At 39.5% G+C, this 19,714-nt stretch overlaps 1 protein-coding gene across 2 annotated transcripts in view; it reads right to left on the reverse strand.

The window, feature by feature from the left end:
- LAMA4 (laminin subunit alpha 4) overlaps positions 1-19,714 on the reverse strand; it is a 131,793-nt gene that overhangs the window by 76,653 nt on the left and 35,426 nt on the right. For both annotated transcript variants that reach the window (XM_054569844.1, XM_054569843.1), the window contains exons 3-6: positions 19,403-19,504; positions 14,959-15,083; positions 9,561-9,641; positions 435-649 (exon numbers count right to left, since the gene is read on the reverse strand). In XM_054569844.1, coding sequence (XP_054425819.1) covers positions 435-649; positions 9,561-9,641; positions 14,959-15,083; positions 19,403-19,504 — 523 coding nt within the window. The remainder of the gene's footprint in view (positions 1-434; positions 650-9,560; positions 9,642-14,958; positions 15,084-19,402; positions 19,505-19,714) is intronic.

The following is a 19,714-nucleotide window of genomic DNA, read 5'->3' on the forward strand; positions in this document are numbered from 1 at the left end:
ATGCTTCTGTGCACTTTGCTTTCTTGTAGACACGTTGACTTTACTGTGGCTTCTGCAGGTCACACGTATTGCCTTCTCAGCATTAAACTTTTCACTTCTTCAAGTCTATTTAAGGGGCACTCTGTTTTAGTGAGGGCATTTCCAAGAAGTGCATGCCAGGAGAGTACAATCCCTCTTCCTCACCCTTCTTCCCTTCAAAGTCACAGAAGAGTAAGAAATATTCAGCCTCAGCCTTCCTTTATTTCTATAGGAAGACGATTTAACTTTACTTCTCAAGAGCTTCACTCTATGTGGCACATGGATTAGAAAAAGTATGAATAAAATGTGTACATTTCAGCCTAACTGAAGTCAATTCTTATACTCCACCTGAGATATTTGCGCTGATAGCTTGCGGAAATTGAAGGATGATGAAGCTCTACCTTTGACTTGCTCACCTGCACAGTTCTTGGCTATCCTGGCATCTCCATAGTAGCCAGGGGCGCAGCGTTCACACTTGAATCCAGTGGTGTTACGTAAGCAATTCCTACACTGGCCAGTGACCTCATCACAGTCTTCAAAAATCAAGTTGGGATCCGAATTTCCACTACAGTCACATTTCTTACAGGAGCTTCCAATAAGCAAGGGGTTTCCATAGTAACCAGGAGCACATCTGAAGGGGGAATCACATGTTAAAAATATAGCAGCCATAATTTTTTTCCTTTTTATCTTTCCTACATAGAAAAGAGAGTAGTTAATATTTGTGGTTTGCTTTCCTAGAATTTATCCACATCTTCCATCTTCCTAATACGATTAGATTTTGTTTTTAAGGAAACACCCCTCCTCACTCAGTTACAGCGCATTCGGTTGGGCCAGCCCTCCAGTTGTGGGGGTGTCTGGATATGACTTGTGTGTGGGTGTTTTTGGTCATCCCAACAACTGGAGTGCACAGCTGGCATACGATGGGTGGTGCCAGATATGCTCAATATACTACAATGAGATGTACCACTAATGCGCAGCTAATTATCCTGGTCAAAATGTGAATAATACCTCTGTTGAAAAACACTGGTATAAAGCACCATTTGCCTTGCTGTAGTGAGTTGATCAGATAACTTAAACCTGAAAAGGATTGGCTCAAGAGTGGTTCAATGAGAGGAAAGCTCAGGGCTCTTGTTTGAGTGTTACGGGAAGGCGTTTTTTTTTCATCTGCAGGTGAATGAGGAGTTACGTAGTGCTCTTAGAGCTGACAGTCACATTGTCACTGAGAGAAAGCAGCATGGAGACGAAGCAGACGGCAGAACAGAGAGTACCACAGATCAACGGAGTTGGAGCCTAAGGAGCCATTTTTCTGACACTGTAGATCACTGAGCCTACCGAGGCCTGCCACCTAGCTGCATTTGTTGTGGGGACACAGCTGGTGCCCGTGGTCATGCTTGCTGTGTCCTTGATGAGACAGCCTAGCTTAGTTGGAGGGGCGGTAATTCACCCCACTTTTGCTGGCCTCGTCAACCTGTGCACTCTGGGTGGGGCTGCCTCTGCTCAGAGGAAGAAATGCCTTTCTCAGTTTTTCTCAAAGGTGCCCTGTGGGCAAGGAGAGGCCCTGCCGTGAGCGGCAGGACTGCAGACCCCATCTAAGGGGCCAGCTGCTACTTGGCTCCTGTCAACTGTTGCTAGATTGTAGCCTTGAGGGAAGGAAGGACCTGTGTTGCCAGGTATTTCTCTTTTTAGAGAAAGAAGTTGAAATTTGGATTTTATATGAAATCTCAACTTGTAAAGCCTGGTTCAAACTTTGTAAGAATACGGTATGAGCCAAACTACACATGTTTGCTGGCTGGCTGTGGCCTCCTTCCTGCTGTGGACCTTAAACTACTGCTGAAGACTGGTTCGCTGGAGCCGAAGATGCTTCGGGAGTGGATGGAAAGAATGTGCAGTCATATCATCATGGGACTGCAGTTCAGGCATGGGAATCAGTTCTGACATGAGAGAGAAAAAGAAGAGCCAGTGAAGGGTTTGGAGTATGATGAAAGTAAGGAAGCCAGTGTTGGCTTCAGTGTGCAAGATGGGCTTCAGGCTGGAATGGGAGACTGGGTGGGGTGTAGAGGGCCTGGGCTCGGGCATTGACCTTGGGAGTGGAAAGGAAGGGAGAACTTTCCAATGAAATCAGTAACACCTGGCCAGTAGTAATAAGACACTACATTTTTAAAACCTCCCTTTTAAAGTAATAAAATCATAATTAAGAACATTTGAAAACTAGAGAAATAAAAACAATCATACCTGTAATCCAAAGACCCTAAAAAAATCATTGTTTAGCATTTTGCATATGATCTTCCAGCCTTTATTCCTCTCTTTGTCTGTTTTTTGTTATCATTGTTATGACTGTGTATGTTTAATCTTATACCCTTGACTTGCCTTGTATCTCACAGCTTGACTTAGGTGAGTTCACTTAGTTACCACAGACAACTGGAAGGTGGGCCACACAGACCTGGCATTCTGAGCTTGAGAGATCACTTTGGTTTTCCTGGCTCATGTGGCTAGGAAGTCACAGCGCAAGACCTGGACCTTCTGACCCTCATGTTCTTTCCTTCACTCCACCCTGGGTCACACTGATGCTGCTATAAAGGAATGAGTGAATTCATCCAACAGAGGGACAATTCATGCCTATTTTATGCAAGGCGCAGAGAGACAGGGAGAGGGAAAACCACACAGCCCATACACTGAAAGAGCAGGAAATGAATAAAGCATAATTACACATAATGTCATGAACTCTAGAAATCAAGGTCTATGATAAAGATAAGGCTGAATTTAACTGCTACACAACCTACAAAGAGACATTCCCAAGATAAAATGTTTAATGAGTTTTGTATTCTTACTCATTCATGTCTTTGCACCTCTAATTTACTGGCCCTCTGGTCCCCAAGGCAGAATAAATCATTCCTCTATGGAACATGTGGCTGGATTGAATTTCTAACCTTTGCTGCAGTTCACCAAACAGAGAATATTAGACTCTCGGGCTCATTGAAATGAGACTCAGATCTGTCACCTTAATGTGCAGCTGGGAATGCTGAGGTCCCAGGAGCAAAGGGACTTGCTCAAGCTCGCGAAAGTTAGATGACAGTTACTTTCTTTTCTATATTTAATTCCACTGTATTTGATCTCCATAAATTGTATCCTGGTAACCCACGAGAGAAAAACCAAAATCTCTATTCTGTAAGCCAGAATCTCAGTCACAGTGGAAACCTACTTTAATGTACTTCGAGTTTCAAGAACATTTTTTGGTGGTAGGTTCAGAGGTAACTCTGAAGTCATAGTCCAACTTCAGAAGTTTTTTACTTCTGGACTCCTGGGCTTTGGACTATGAAGTCCAAACTTCAACCCTGAAGATTTTATAGGTTCATATAGTGACGTTTCTGACTCGTAGCCTCCTAGAATCCCCTACTTTTATAGATAAGGAAACTAGAGCATGGAGAAGTTAAACAATTTGCTCCTTGCTACGGGGCTCACACCTATCATAGGACTCCAAACTTAACACTCTTCCTACTCCACAAGTCTGACATTACTATAAATTAAGTAATTAATCAATTAATGGTTATAATAGTTGAATAATCAAATGATATCAATGCACCCTATTTCTGCCATCGAAGAGGACATAAAAGAGAATATAAAAGGATCAGTGGTTGGATTTAGAGTCAATATTGGAGCTCTGGTACCTAGCAGCTTGGTCCCATTTGTTTTTTTCTTCCATAATCATATTCCTAGTTTTATTAGTGACTTGATTCACTCAGGGGAAATAGAGCTGAGAAATTTACAGTCTCAATGAAACAATTGTGACATATGAGTGTTGTCATTTCAGTTAGTGATTATGTTATTTGGGCAAAATGGAAAACAAAAGGATGCTTTTTTGGAAATCAGACTAAATTTTCACCAATAATTTTTGTTTTGGGAATTTTTGGAGCTCTTTTCCTCTCCTCTGCCTCTTCTCCCAGGGCCACACAAGTGGCAGTGAATGCCTTTGTTAAGGATGCCAAAACTCACAGGTGGCACAGAAATCTTTTTCTGTAGCTGTCATTGGGATTTAATTAAATGATGAAACAAAAGTGCCTACTAGTAGGTGCCATAAAAATGCTCTCTACTTCTCTCTGAAAGACAGGGAACTAAGACTAGAAAAATGTAAGTAGCCCATCAAAATCACAAAGCAAGCATCCGGAAGTGGAGCAAAGCAGAGAATGGGCAAACAGAAGAATTCTTTACAGATAACAGAACTGGTAGCTTAAGTCTGACAAACTTAGTGCCTGTAGAAAGAACCAAAATAAACCCCTGAGTCATTATAAGCCTCAATAAATGTTATCTTTCTGTTTCTCCTCCTCTTCTTTATTCTATTCTATCATCAAGGCCACCATCAAAATCATTATCACTGTTATCATCATCTCTTATGATACTAGGACTAGCCTTTCTTGTTAGGGTTGCAAGGTCCACTAGGATTTGCTTTAATTTGCCCCGTTCTTCTCTTCTGATCTTTAAACAAGAAGATCTACATGATAAATCCTCACATGGTTTTAGCACATCTCTCACTCCACTGCAAAACTGAATGGATAAAGGTACATACTATTAGAGCTGCCATCAGAGACAATGAGGAATACTGGGGCATCAAGATCATACATGCTTATTAACTGAAAGCTTTGGGTTGAATATCGAGGGCTCTGGGCTTGGTTTCAGGTTTCCACTAACCACCTGTGTGACGGGTTAAGCCTCCACATGGTCCTGAATCTCAGGCCACCATCACCGAAATGTACTGTTTAGGGGGGTACAGGAAAGCTCATACTGGGATGAAAATTGAAAAACTCCTGTCTATAATGAGCATTTTATAATTGTTTGTGTCAGCAAATAACTTCTACTTGGAACCTCTGTTAAGTGAAAGGGCAGTAATGGGGTCACCCTTTTCCATTTCCTGGCATAACGTGGGAAGTGAGGGGTCAAACGCAGGAAGAAATGACTGACTTGACACTTCGTGGTGCCTTTGAAAGGGACAGTTGTTTTAGTAAAAAAAAAAAAAAAAAAAAAAAAAAAAAAAAGAGTATTACTGAAACAAATGTAACTGAGTGCCTACCATGTGCCAGATACTGTGATGGGGGAAGAGTGGCTAAAGAACTGATGCTATTTTTGTTGAAAAACTCATAGTTTAACAGTACAGTTATTTTTAAAATTGTGTGATATTGGGCAAATGTCTTAACCTCTTTGTAGCTCACCTTATTTTTTTCTTCTGAAAAAGGATAAAAATGGATCTAATAGAATTTTTTTAGACTTCAATGCATCATTGTATATAAAGTGTTTACATTAGTGCCTGACAGACAATAGGCACTTAGTAAATGTTAATTATTTTTATCATTATCATCTAAATATAGTCTGGTGAGCTCTACAGTTGATCTAGTGGATTTGGAGAGTAGCAGGTGTAACATGTGAATTTTAAATTGTGAGGTGGGAAAAGGACTCTGGGAAGAGACAGGCAGGGGCCAGAGCAAACTAAGAAATATTAATGTCACTGTGAAAACAAGCATGTGTTTGAGCTGTTTTGCACAGTACAGTATGAGGTTCATGTTTTATGCTTTACACTGTGTTTCTCAAACTTGTATATGGTATGAATCCTTGTGATACAAAAACCGTTTTTATAGAATACTTATTCCTTTCTTCATTTCCATTATCTTTAAATATTTAAATATTTCAAACATAGGTAGAAACTCCTTATGTCTGTGGCTTTTAAACATCTTGGAAACCAAGATGAATTTTCTAAGTAAAACAAACAAAACTGTAAAATTAATCAAATTCAAATTAACAGTATTAATTCAAGATAATAGTTACATCTTGTTGCAAGCAAATAGCCACTTGTAATATGACATGGTAGGGGATTGTCTGAGTTCAGCATGCATATCCTGCCCTGTGTTATGCGGTGACTCCGTTTGCTTTGATGTCATGCCTTTCAGCCTCCAGCTGTCTGTACTGTGTCATTGACACACCATTGGCTGTTATTTTCTCCTTGGCTCTTTATTATAAAATGGTACAGAAAGTCCAGAACATGTTCAGTTAACTTTTTAATCAAGATTATCATTGACATTAAACACAAAATTAATATTCACTGAGAGCCCATAAAACTTCACGAATATTTTTAAAGATACTAGGGTCCTTGAGCCACAGTTTTAAAAACACTGTTTTTTATTATGGGGGTGTGGTTTTGAAGATTGATGCGCATCAGTAGTTCACAGTGCAGTGAGAGGACTGGTGAGAGAATCCAATGCACAGTCAGAATACGGGTCCCCCCGACTCACCTCTAGGGGTCTGTTTACAGTGGGGCACAGAGGGGTTTTGAGGAGGGCTCAGGAATCTAAAGGTTTTCAGGAGATACTTATACAATCAGTTGAAGACCAACCCTCCATTAAATAATCTCTAAGTACAGAAACACCCAGAGAGTTCTTGGTTTGGACTAAGTTTTATTTTTGTTTGAAATAGATACCCATACCAATCAGCTGCATATTTTGAAAAGGTCTTATGGACAAGCCCAAGTTCACAAACACATTGAGAGCACAGATTAGATGAAGTTTAACTGGGACAACTTCACAAGTTGGCTGTTAAATTCAAAACAGATACCCCCATTCCGTCCTAGGGTCAAACAAAAATCAGAAGCAGCTGAGACCACCTTTTATAAATGATCCAGGCCCTCCATAGGAAAGAAATCACTCCTTCCACTACATTCTTGAAGAGTTTTTGCTTGTGTTTCTAGGTAGCTTTTCCCCCCGGCCTTTGTAATGGATGGTTTTCAGGTTTGTCTCCTCCCCCAGCCTTGACTTTCATTGAGGATAATAAATCGTGTCTCAGGTGTTTCTGCATCCCTACCCACTCCACCAATCTGCTGTGTGGTCATTTCCATTTTGAGGAGGAATCCCTTGGTTTGTAAAGTCACTTTTTGATGTAAAAGTCCTCAGTCCTTTCTCTTTAGAAGCGTTGGGGGTGAGAGAGGGTGAACAGAGAAGGAAAGGAGGAGAGAAAGTTGCTTGAATTGATGCTGCCCCAAAATGCAGGCGAAAAGGCCTTAGGAGGGACGCTTACTTCTAGCACCTTTGCAGGTGTAGCCTGCTGTGGAAGGAAACCTGGTAACAGGTTAACACTTTTTCTCCTGCGTGGCAGTCATCTAATTCATTAATTGTCAATGTTTAAAATAGGAAGACATTTGGGAAAAGCGGTGTAGGGACAGGGAGAGTCCAGATTTTTAAACTACACTGTACAAATCCTGGTTCCCCCACATAGCAGTAATATGACTTTAGACAAGTCCCATCACCTACCTTACCCTCTGTTATCTCATCTATCAACAGACAAAATACATCCTCCTCTTAGAATGGTTATGAGCCTGAGAGATGAGGAATGTAAAAAAAATGAGGATACAAGAAACAATCAATAAAAGGCACCATTTACTTCAAAGCCATAATTTCTAGCTATGGATACTGAGATTCAGGGAAATAAACCAACATGTCCCAGACACACACTATGCCAGTGGTGGGAACTGGACAATGACCACAACTCGTGCTGTCCCCAGTTAGTTTTTATTGAACCTTTATTAACTGCCAGGTGCCATACTAAAAACTTCACAGTATCACCTCACAATGGTTTTATAAGGTGGGTATTTTCATTTTCTCCATTCTGGAGATGTGGAAATAACTTAGAGGTCAAAATAACTTGCTTAAGAGAGTCGCAAAGGACTAGAGTTGAGATACAACTCAGCCAGGGTCTACTTCCACTTCCCAAACAAGTGCTGTCTCCTCCAGCCTATCAATCCAGGTCCATCATAAGCACCAAATCTCACCTGGCCTTACTGGGTAATGGCAGGTCCCAGGAACCTCTGATGTGGGCTGGGCGATTTATAATGTACAAGCCCACCTCTCAGGTAGGCATGCTGTCCTGTGCCAGGTCCCCCACTGTTGAGGACAGAACCTTTAGCTGCACCCCTGTGTGATTTTGCAGGACTGACCTTTTGGGGCTAAGAGTACTTCACTTCTGGAAGGCCTTGCCTGAGGTTACAGGGATCTATTTAAGGCCATTAATTCCCCTCACAGGAGCCACTGAACACTCATTATCTAGTAATACAGCTCAGTCCATGTCAGACTAAACTGAGTTTAACCTCAGACATTAGAGAGAAAAAGCTCCATTCCTGGCTAATTAACAGTTCTCTCAGACCTCCACTGAGGCAGGAAATGAGTAAATCAAGTGCCTCATATTACTGGGTCCCCGAGTAAGGAAATAGAGCATGAGTGTGTCGCAAACAATCAACTGAAGGCTATCCGATCATTTCTAAAGGATCAAATTAATATGGGCCCTCAGCTTTTACTTTTCCTCCCCCTTTACAGAAAAAAAAAAAAAATCCCACAACCCTTTATGGAAAAAATTATCCACATTTTGCACATTTAATAATCATAATAGCAATGACCTCTGAGTACAGAGATTTTCTCTGTAGCACAGATTTTGTGGCTTTTTATTAAGAGTTGCAGAACAACTTTTTGAGAGATGGAGGATGATTTGTTTTATTTTTTTCGAAGTGAGATGGCTTATGATTTAAGGTTCCATTTTGAGCCCAAGGCTGAGTAGGTCACATTCAGGGTGGTGGGGAGCTTGTTGTGAGGAGAGCACACTGCAGATGTTGGACTAGACGTTTGGCTGGTCCCTCTTGGACCTTCCCTCCCTGTCTTTATGGCACCATATATCATTTTGCTGCCTAAACTCAATGATGAGGACAATGTTAATGGTATTTCTGTTAAAAATGAGAAGACCTCTCTGTGAGACTTTTTTTAGTGAAAGCCATTTTATCACAGAAAACTGTGAGCAGCTGACAGGTGGGGAGAATGGGAAATGTCTTGCCAAGAAATAATTCAGTGGGAAGCCTCGGATCCTTAGTCACCAAGGCCTTTCTTGATTGAGCAGAGAGCCCAGAGCAACCCCCCAAAAGAGAGTTAGGTGTAAATACCAAACAGGGGTCCAGAAAATACAAAGTCTCATGAAATTCGTTTACTTTTCAGGAGAGGAAATGGTGTAAAGAATCAGTTAAAGAAGAGATTTGTGCTTTTCTTCAATGTATTTCAGTGGATTGCTCTGAGAGAGGATTTATTTTCAATTTTCAATTTTATTTCAGGGCACTTCGATGTATTTTCAATGTATTACTCTAACAGAGGATAGGATTCACTTTTTATTTACCAGAGAAGCCTCACTCTCCACTAATTACACTACTGGTTCTCAGTGATGGAGAGGGAAGTGTTACTGAAATCACACAGAAAATCTTTTTAAATATACATACTCATTTCTTCCTTCCACGTCCATTTGCCCTGAGGTAGCCCTGGCCTGGGCCCCTAGGGAGCATATTGTTATATCTGTTCCTGGGGCAGGGGATTAGGAAAGTTGCCCCGTGGGGTTCTGTAGTGCCATCCCCTACTCCTTCCTTTCAAGTATATGCTTCAGGGCCTACTGAAAGGGAGCAAGGCAGAGTTGGTAAGTCCAAGAAACAGAAAGCTTTCTTTGACCCACACAGAAAATAGTATATTTTATTAACTTACCTTTCACAGTTAGGTCCAGCATAGTTTTCTTTACAAATACACCGAACAGCTCCATTTTTCCTATAGCAGGATACTGCAAAACTAGAATTGTTAGGGAATATTAGAAGTCAATTCCATAAATCATTGATAAGGCCTTCTTCAAGTGGGTGTGGTCATTTGCTTTATTTAAATAAATCCTCTTTCTTTCAGGAAAGTTTAGACCAGCAGGCTCAGCCAGAAAACGCCACTCCATTTGTGAAACTATTTTCCAGGTTCACCTTATTTATTTTCCCAGAGAGGCATTTCATCATTTTTCCTTGAAGCAGTGGGAATTTCAGAAAACCATACATATTCCAAAGACAAATAAAACGATCAAATTTTGCCCACAATTTTAGATTTATATGAGAATTTCCTCTTATTCCCATCACTTTTGGTATATAAATTTGAAAGTCCCCCTGCCCTTTTTTTCTTCCCTAGATTTATCTCTTCCACTCTTTAAGGATATGAACCAATTGTAAAGAATACTCTATAATCTTCACAGAACCTTAATTCCTTTTATGTGTACCTTGAAGATTGGAAATAAAGGCGGGACTGGCTTAGTTGATCAAAGTCACAAAGCAAGTATTCAAGCAATAGGACCCACAGTAAAAGGATTCTAGTCTATGGAACCCCTTTCTTAATTCTTCGTTCTCATTTTTTGTTGCAGATAATAAAAATTAGGACAGAGAGGTAATAAAAATAATAGTTTAGTAGAATAAATAACCATCTTAAATATTAAGGCAGAGGAAGTAAAATACTACTCTCCACGTTTGGAAAATTCTACATTGACACATGAATCCGCCCACATGAGGTGGGTGGAAAAAGTTAAATTAGTTTTGGCCTAGGTACTGTGCAATTGATGGAGTATGATCTGCTGTTTTTACATTCCTGCATGTCTCAGCATTTTAACCCTAATGGGCTTTTGAAGGAAAGCAAATGAATGTGTTTGCTTTGTTTAAAGATATTTATACAATCAGTCAGAAAACAATATGTGTTTTTCAGTGAAAGGTAATACCCACAATTTATTTTCTCTAGCAGTTTGATTAAAAACATTCCCATGAAATTTCTTTGGTCTTTACTCTTTATTTTGCTTATCCTTATTCCTCAGCCTACTTAAAGAAATACTGTCAGTTAAGAGTCCAGAACACGAACAAACCCTCATGCATGTTTCTTTGAAGATGTTTCACCCAGCAGCGTGCCTACTGCTTGAAGGACTGAAACATCTGCCAGTGCCTGGAGTTGTCTGCCTTGAGCTAATGTCCTGCTGTTTCAAACAGATGACATTTTCCTTAATTGGAGCTATTACCATAGCTACTAGCAGACGTGGAGGATGTCTGGCCAACCCTAAAATAAATAAATGAATTCTGTGCAAATGGTCCCTGGGAATAGCTGCGTGACCATTGGTGTCTGTGGTGGGAGACTCAGATCAGAGGCAACACCAGCCACTGAGGGGTCCTTTTTGTTTTTCATTGGCATTCATTGTTTGTATTTTTCTCAGAGTAAAGTCTGTGTTGGCTAAGGAAATGAAAACACTGCACCTTTCTCAGCCGCAATAACAACTATGGCGCCTGTTCTAAGAAGAAGGGAGCCTTTTGCTCTTGGGAAACCCACAGAGAACTTAAAGAAAAATAGACTCAGCACTGTTTGTTTACTAAACTCCCTCAGACATTACTTCCTTGCTTTCTAATGTGGTTATTGTAACTACAATCCAAATCCTGGGTCTGTAGGCTCAAATAGCAGATCTTTGAAGTATAATCTAGATGCTGTACTTGGTGCCTTTCTGAACTTAAATAAAAGTACTGCCAGTTTTACTTTTACAAAAAGTAGAAATATGAATTTTTAAAAAGCTGAAAGAGGCAATGGTGTATTTGATTTTCGATAATATATTTGATTAGTGTTTGAGATCCGTTAACTAAGTCAATAACAAGGCCAAATCGAAGGTTTTTGTAGGATCCAGGTAAATTTGTCCTGTTCTATGATCACAGACTCTTTTCCACTCCCATTTTTTGTAGCCAGTTTTTTCCTCACAAGAGATTCAGGCAGCGGAACTACTACCACTACAAACAAACACCTAAAATAAAAAACCAGAACAAAACACAGGCAGGTGTCTCACATCCTTCCCAATTCCTCCACATCCCCACAAATGTTCTTTACTTATAGGTGGTGCATTTTTGTTTTTGTGTTAATTTTCAGCAGGTTTTTCAACCTTAAATCTGTGCTATGGAAATGTCAGTCTCCATGTCTGTGAATATGTTCCTAACCGCAGAGCACATTCTCTAAGACCTCCAATTGTTCTCTGGAACTGGAATCCACTCACACACGGAGAGAATGAACATGGGTGGAAATGGTGATCCTTGATGCTGATGAAAGCTGTTTCTTCCTTCAAGGCAAGAAGTTGTTACCCAACTGGCAAGTTTTTGCTTCAGTTATTTAAATGAGTTAACAGCCTTCAAAATAGCTTCTTAATTAACTGAAATGCTGGATAATCTGGCTCAAAAGGGACAAAGTCAGTTGCTTTAGGAGCTTCATTATGCTACTGTATTTTGGCCTATCTTAATAGAGACAGGACTTTTGGGCTGTTCTATTCACTGCTGTCACCAGTGACTGGCACATGGCTGGCAAATAAGTACTTGATATTTGTTGATTGCACATAGACAAAACTTCTCAGGCCATAGAAATGAGGTTCCAAAAGTCTCTTATCTCAATACATTAATGTCAGATGATTTAGATAAGAAAGTCTTGTCATAAGAATGGAATAAGAAGTGCAAAAGTCAGACAATACAATTAATTAGCTTTTGGGATTGCCTTTATAATCCATCTCTTAGTTTCTAAAGAAACCGCAGCTCAAAACTTATAAACCTGTTTTGAACTGTTAATGCTATATAGCATCTTTGTTTACATGGGCAAATGAATGAAACCTGTTAATAGGAAGCTGGAGGTAAATATATTTAACAAAATGACTATATCACATAAGAGAACAGCATACTAAATATGTCATTAGGTGTGGTTAAGACTAATGTTTGAGAGCAGAATATCAATGACCAATACAACAATATACCTAGATGAAGCAAAGGGAGCTCATAAATTGGACACACTTGAGTGGAAAAAACAGAACATATAATGCTGGAGTTCTCTACTGTCACTCTCAGTCCCATCAATTTTGCACACATTGTTAATACCATCAGACATGAAAAACTGCAAAGCAAGGGCTGAGGCAGTTTAATGATTTTTAAAGAAAGATGGGGCTGTAAAATGTCTGACTTCTTCACTGGATGTCAGAGCCATTGGAGGATTTGAACAAATCACAAGCTATTAGGTGAAATGTTAGTCAATACTGGCATTCAATTAAGGACAAAAAAATTAGGGGAATATTTGGTTGTCATCTTCTCTTTTTAAGAAAGTGTGTGTGTGTGCATGGCAGTTATTCAGGTCTTTTTTTAATTTATCTTACATGCATTGTTTAATTTAATCTTTACAACACCTATCAAGTAAGCATTACATCCAAACCCTTAGAACAGTGCCTGACATAGAGTAAGCAGGATGTAAGTATTAGAAAATATTATAAAGTATGTGTTCACTAAAGCCAACAGCTACCATATACCTTTCTATGTGTAAGGCAGAACCCTATGTGTAAGTGGTCCCCATATACTATTCTAGTCCAACTCTATGAGAGCAGCTAAAGAAAAAAAGTGAATGGAACAAAGGTTTGAATATAGCCTTCTTGGCTGCAAATCCCATGGACAGTGAGACCTTGTCTGACCGTCTGAGATCATATAGCTATTATATCTCAGAGCACAGATATTAACCTGATTTCATTACTCTATCTACTTGGAAGTATTTTAAATTATATATATTATACATATATTTATATGTGTGTGTGTGTGTGTGTGCGCGCGCGCGTGCATGTATATGTATACACACATATATATTTGAATTGGTATATAAACATATATATTTGAATTGGTTTTTAACTTGGGTTCCTAGCACAGAACTCTTAAAACCTTTGGAACCTTAAGCCTGTCTTTTGTCATTCACAATGAGTTCCTTTCAATCATACCAGAGTTTATAATAATAAAGTGATTGTTGATGTCTCTTACATAGCTTCTGGATGGAGGCTGGTTTGTCAGAGGAACCAACCAGATGATTAGAAGGTTGGAACTTTCAACCCCATCCCTCCCCAACCTCAGGGGAGGAGAGAGAGACTGAAGATTGAGTTTAATCACCAATCATTTAATCAATCATGACTATGTCATGGAACTTCAATGAAGCTCTTCAAGCAAAGTTTGGGGAGCTTCTGGGCTGGCGAACATACTGAAATCCTGAAAAGGTGGTGCCCCTGGAGAGTAAACACACAGAAGCTCTGATTCTGCCTGTCTCCTTATCTATATCCCACCCTATACATCTTTTCCATTGGACTGTTCCTGAGTTATAGCCTTTACAATAAATCTCGTTTTCCAGAGTTCTGTGTCATTCTAGATGATTACTAAACCTAAGTGGGGTTGAGGGATCCCTAAAATTTGTAGTTAACTGGAAAAAAAAATATGAAAAGCCAGGGACCTCATTTTGGCTCGTTTCTAAAGTTGAACTGAGTCCTTAAATTCTGGGGCTGCACAAACTCTGGGCCGTTAGTGCCAGAACTGAATTGATTGTAGGATACTGAGTTAGTATCAGAGAACTGAAGAATTTGTTATTTGGAAAACCAAACACTACTACACCATTTTAATTCAACATTTGATCATTTTTAAGCCAATACAGTAGCTAGCTGTGACTTGACTAGCAGGTTTATATGTATTAGGTATCTGAAAAAAAAATCCATTATTCCCATTAAGATATATACCTAGTCTTTTTAATGTCTCACTCAGGTCAAAACGTAACCAGAGGTGAAAATTAGTTTTCTTGGAGATCTTCTATGAGGTAATTAGCCTAAAGCATGCATTCTGTTTATCTGTGTTCTAATTCTTATTGAAAAGCCTATTTGGCTGAAATATGTAAGGAAATGTCTGCTCTGTCAGAGTCAGAAGAAACACTGCCACTGAAAATTTTGGATTATAATGAATCTGTTGGGATTAGCACTTATGATCTCTCTAGGTCAAGGGACAGTCAAGAAAAGATGAGACTAACCTTGCTTATAAAACTTGGGACATTTCATGAACTATATTATGCATCCTAATATTTTGGAAATGGAGCCATCACTTACAATACAAATACTTAAGCTTCCCTGAAAGTGTATTTCAGCTAGAGACTTTTCCCATATCTTTTGCAGTCTCATATCAACATGAGGTACACAGTTTTAACTACGGAAAAAAACCTTAGAACTCTGGATAGAGACAAAAGGGGTGGAGATAAGCAGCAGAAGAGACTATCTTCCTTTAGGACTTACTTGGCCAAGTGTGGTAGGGGACAGGGGCATGCCTGGCAGAGCTGGGGGGGTCCTCTGATGGAATCTCCAATATAACCATCTAGACATTTCTCACAGTGCTCTCCTGTCGTGTTCCGCTGGCAGTTCTATGAGACAAAAGATAGGAAAATTGAAAAGTACACAGAAGAAATTTTATAGACAGCAAATCTGCTAACCAAGTGATACTTCTAGCAAAGAGGATGTCAGGCTTGACAGAAGAGATGGTGTGCGTTGGTACAAGTCACACCATAGAATGGAATTTAGGGGATAGTTCAAATTGCCTGATAGATCAATAAGAAACACTGAAAAATAAAGTATGGTATGCAAACAACAGGATGTTAACATAGTTCCTTCACAGTTCTTAATACTGTGTTTGTCTTGTGCTAAGTCAGTTGTCCATAAATATTTGTTGGGGAAGAAAAAAATGAAAGAAAAATGGAAAAGCGTAAATTGGTCAATTAGTGTCTGGAGCAAATAAAAGAAATTAATATGAACCTAAAGGCAACTGAAAACTAGTGGCAATCTCTCATCACAGGGAAAACCAATGAGCCTTGCCCAACTACTAGAAATTTAAGCCATAAGCAATCCAGCAGGGCTACTCGTAGACTGGGGTCAAATTTGTCTGAGTCCTTGTTGGACAGATGAAGCCCATCTGTGCAGGCTATGTTTTGTGCCTGAAAAGCCTATTAGGCTGCAAAAATGAGCTAGCTCCCAATTCTTTCCCTTATGGCTCAACAGATGCTTTGGATTCCTTGTCTGGGCTCTAATTCTGCCAAGGCAGCCACAAAGGGTAATTCCCCTCAAGGGCAAAGCTATGGAATCTCCCTGACCTCTAAATGTTCAGAGTACAAACACTGACTTCCCCCATCTGCCTCCTTTAAAAGGGCTTGTAATGAAATTCCCTAAAAGGCATTGATTGATGCACAGTTTGGGAGATGGGCAGAGAGAGTGCTGGAACCAGGGACCAGCTCTTCAATTTTCTAGCTGGTCGATTTTGAACAAGTCACTTGACTTTCTTGGATCCCTATTCTCTAGCTGTAAAATGAGGATCTAGACTAGATGGCCTATGACTTGCTCTGAAATTTTTTGACTCCGATATTGCAAATACCTCTTTACCTTCAAGGCTCTGCCTTTTAAAAAATGGAAAACAAAATGTCAACAAGCAGTAAGTATGTTGTTGGAGAAGAGTTATTTTTAAATAAAACTCACCTCACAAACATGAAGAAAGCATTCTAATCTTTGGCCAGCGGTTAAGAAAGCTACTGTCTAGGCAATTGATTGCATATTAGTATTAGGGGTGACATTTGGATACTAGCTGTGTCTCCTTCACGTAGAAAGTGATGTTTCTTACTGACTTGGCCACAATACCAGCTTAATGTAGGAGGAAGGCCTGAAGGATCAGTCTTGGTGTGGTTTGTCACATACTTTGAGACATCTAGATCTGTGGTTCTCAAGGTATATGCAGGGAGGTGAAGGCTATTTTTATAATAATACTAAGATTTTATTTTCTTCTGCACTCTGGTTTTCTCACATGTGTGAGGTGGAGTTCTCCTGAAGATACAAGACAGGAGATATCACCACAAGTTGATATAGAAGCAGACATGAGATACAGCTGCCTCCCATTAAACCAGACATTAAATATATTTTCAATTTGGAACGTTTATTTTTTATAAAATACTAACATGCAATGGATTAATTAATATTTTCAAATATATTAATAGGAAAATACTGAAAGTGTTCAGTTTTAACTTTCAAATGCAGGAAATATAGGTAGACATACTTCACATGAACAAAAGCCATTTGGCAACCTGAATAATTCTTGCAAGTGTAAAGGATTCATGAGGCAAAGAAGTTTGAGAAAAGCTATTCTGTCTAGATCAGTGCATCTCAAACATTAGTGTGTGCATGAATGCCCTGGGCATCTTGTGCAAATGCAGGTTCTGATTCAGGACGTCTGGACTATTGCCTGGGTATCTGCATTTCTAACAAGCTTCCAAGTATCGTCAATGCTTCTGGCTTTGATTGTACTTTGAGAAGCAAGTGTCAAACTTCTCCGGCTCCCTGAGAACTGAGAATGAGCTGGGGTTACAAGTTAGGGGCTGAGAAATGGGCCCTGCTTGACCAGATGGCCGGAATAGGGATGTGAAAGGAAACAGATATCATAGACAATATATTTGCTAACTAAATGGCAGCATATTCTTTCTAACCCTGGCTGGCATGGCTCAGTTGGTTGGTCATTGTCCTGAAAACCAAAAGGTCACTTGTTCAATTGCCATTGCTGCTCAGGGCATATGGCTTGGTTGTGCAGGAGGCAACAGATCGATGTTTCTCTCGTACATCAATGTTTCTCTCCCTCTCTTTCTTCCTCCTTTCCCCTGACCCAGAATCAATAAAAAATAATTTTTCTTAAACCATAGTTTTACTGTATTGGCAAGCCTCCTCTGGTCCCTCACTTGTGCTTAAACACAAATTACATTTTTAGTCTTTCTAAATTAAGTTTATAAGAATATATTTATATTTTAGCTCTGGGCAATAAGATTCTTCCCTTTGAATTTCATGTACAGTGTATATTTGTATAGTTGTTTCGTTTGTGCGTGTGTTTTTTTTACATTGGGCATATATTACTTTAACTTGGAAGAAAAAGTATTTGCCTCCACGTAGAGTGGGGTGGAGGAACAACCGTTAGGATGAATAGGATGGTTATTCCTTCTCTTTCTCTCTTTTTAAAAATGTTCTGCTTTGGAACAACTTGCAGGAAGATTGGCAACTTCCCTGAGTGTGCATAAAAGTGTTTGCACCCTAGCCCATCTCCAAATTTTATTAGGACCTCATGTGCCCCAGGTGCTGTGAAGGAACCGCGTGATGACTGTCCCCTTCAGAAGGTCATGTCTAGTTACAGAAAAATCATGATGGCTCCTGTTCTGACAATGTCATTGTCAGTTAGGAGTGGCTTTATCATAGCTCTCCATAAGGACTGGCAGGAGGAACTTATTTCCTTTTAATTTATTTGTATTCCATCCTATTGACTGCCTGACAATGGACTTGCCAGTCCCTATTGACTTGCATTTTAATAAACCAGATAACAAAGAGCCTTTAATTAGTCAAACTATCAGAGCTGTACATTATTAGTTCAAGTGCATCCATGGGATTTTCTTCTCAAATGTCACTGGGATTAAAATAACAGGAAACCGGAGATGGAAGCATTAGAAAGGGGTAGATTTTGGCAGCTGCAAGTGCCTACACTGCTACAGAGGACATCCTGGATGTAATGGTTATTTAAGAAGAAGGGGGAAGGGGAAAACAGAAATGCCAGGACTAGACAAACATCACAAAAAGAGCAACGGTGAGTGTTTGCCATTTTACTCTCTCTGTCCCTAAAAAATGGCAACTGCTAGGTTTAAAATAAATGAAAATGTTTTCATTTGCATCTTAATGTAAATCATAAGTAAAATAACACCTTCATGCACATACCTTGGAGACCACTTATAATCAAAATCATCTGCTTAACAGAGCAATTCTGTTAATTCTGAGGTAAATAGGTATATTTAATTATTCTTATATTTTATGCAAAAACACTCTTGCCATTTTGGAAAGCCTCTTGCCTCATAGGAACTTGAAGAACCTAATTTTCCTGCTATGTAGCTCACAAAGGAAAACATCTTAGGGCACAAGTCTTAAAAAATGCCTCCTATAACTTCTACAGAAGCTGTTTCTGGTAAAATTTTAAATTTCCACTTTAAATAAGTTATCGGTCCATTCAGTGAAAATTGGAAATATGTAGCAGTAGTTTTTTTCTAGAAGCCTTCTAAATTTCCTTCAAAAGTCTCTATTAGAGTTCTCTGAAGAAGAGTCTATTGGAGAATTCACTTCAGTGAAGAAAAAAACAACAACAAAGTCTTCTGAGGGCTTGATCACAGAATTACAAAGACCACAAGGCCAAAATGTTCATTTTTATTAGTAATTTGGTTCAAATCTAATTTTTTAAAATTTTGATCTATAGGCCTGACTACCTCATAAGTTGTAAAATAGCCTATGAAACAACTGTTTTACTCTCCCAGTTTATGTGGAGTGAAGCCAAACATATGGTAAACTATACTATTACAGAGGAATTTGGACGGGCGATTTCCTCCTATGTGTGTTATTCTCAGTCTCTCACTGGCCCACAGCAGGAAGCCAGCTGCTGAGGGTGGTAAGGCAGTTGCCCTGGGTGCACAGTGCATGTTCAGTCACACGTCTTGGTGGCCACTTACAATCATAAGCAGTTTATATGAGGTGTTTTACAGGCAAAGGCGAAAGATTAAAAAAAAGAGCCTGATTAGTACTTTGTTCCTAGGTCGCTCCAATGTCCAAGAGGAATATTCTATTCCCACCCGAGATGCAAAGGGCCAGTGAAGCATGTGAGATGTGGTAAGTGGCCTGGACTTACCACACAGAACCCAGAGCCGTCCATGCACTCATTGGAATTCCCGTTACAGTCACAGGGCAAACATTCTCCTGAGTGGGCGAGAAAGAATCCAGCACCACATGTCTGAAACAGACACAACAAAAACATTGTCATTATTGAGAAGATCAATTTTGGTCAATATTTTCTGAGAGGAATAAGAAGAGGTGATTATGAAATGAGCCAAACCTTTCTTTACAAAACATACTACAATATATATGCTAACATTCAGTGGTAGATATGTATAATCAATTTTCTTTATTCCCTATTTTTTCATCTCTTCTTTCGCTCTGCAGG

The sequence above is a fragment of the Pteronotus mesoamericanus genome, unplaced genomic scaffold, assembly GCF_021234165.1.
Source record: "Pteronotus mesoamericanus isolate MK-2021 breed Mesoamerican mustached bat unplaced genomic scaffold, CSHL_Meso_final contig_20, whole genome shotgun sequence".
NCBI classification, from domain to species: domain Eukaryota; kingdom Metazoa; phylum Chordata; class Mammalia; order Chiroptera; family Mormoopidae; genus Pteronotus; species Pteronotus mesoamericanus.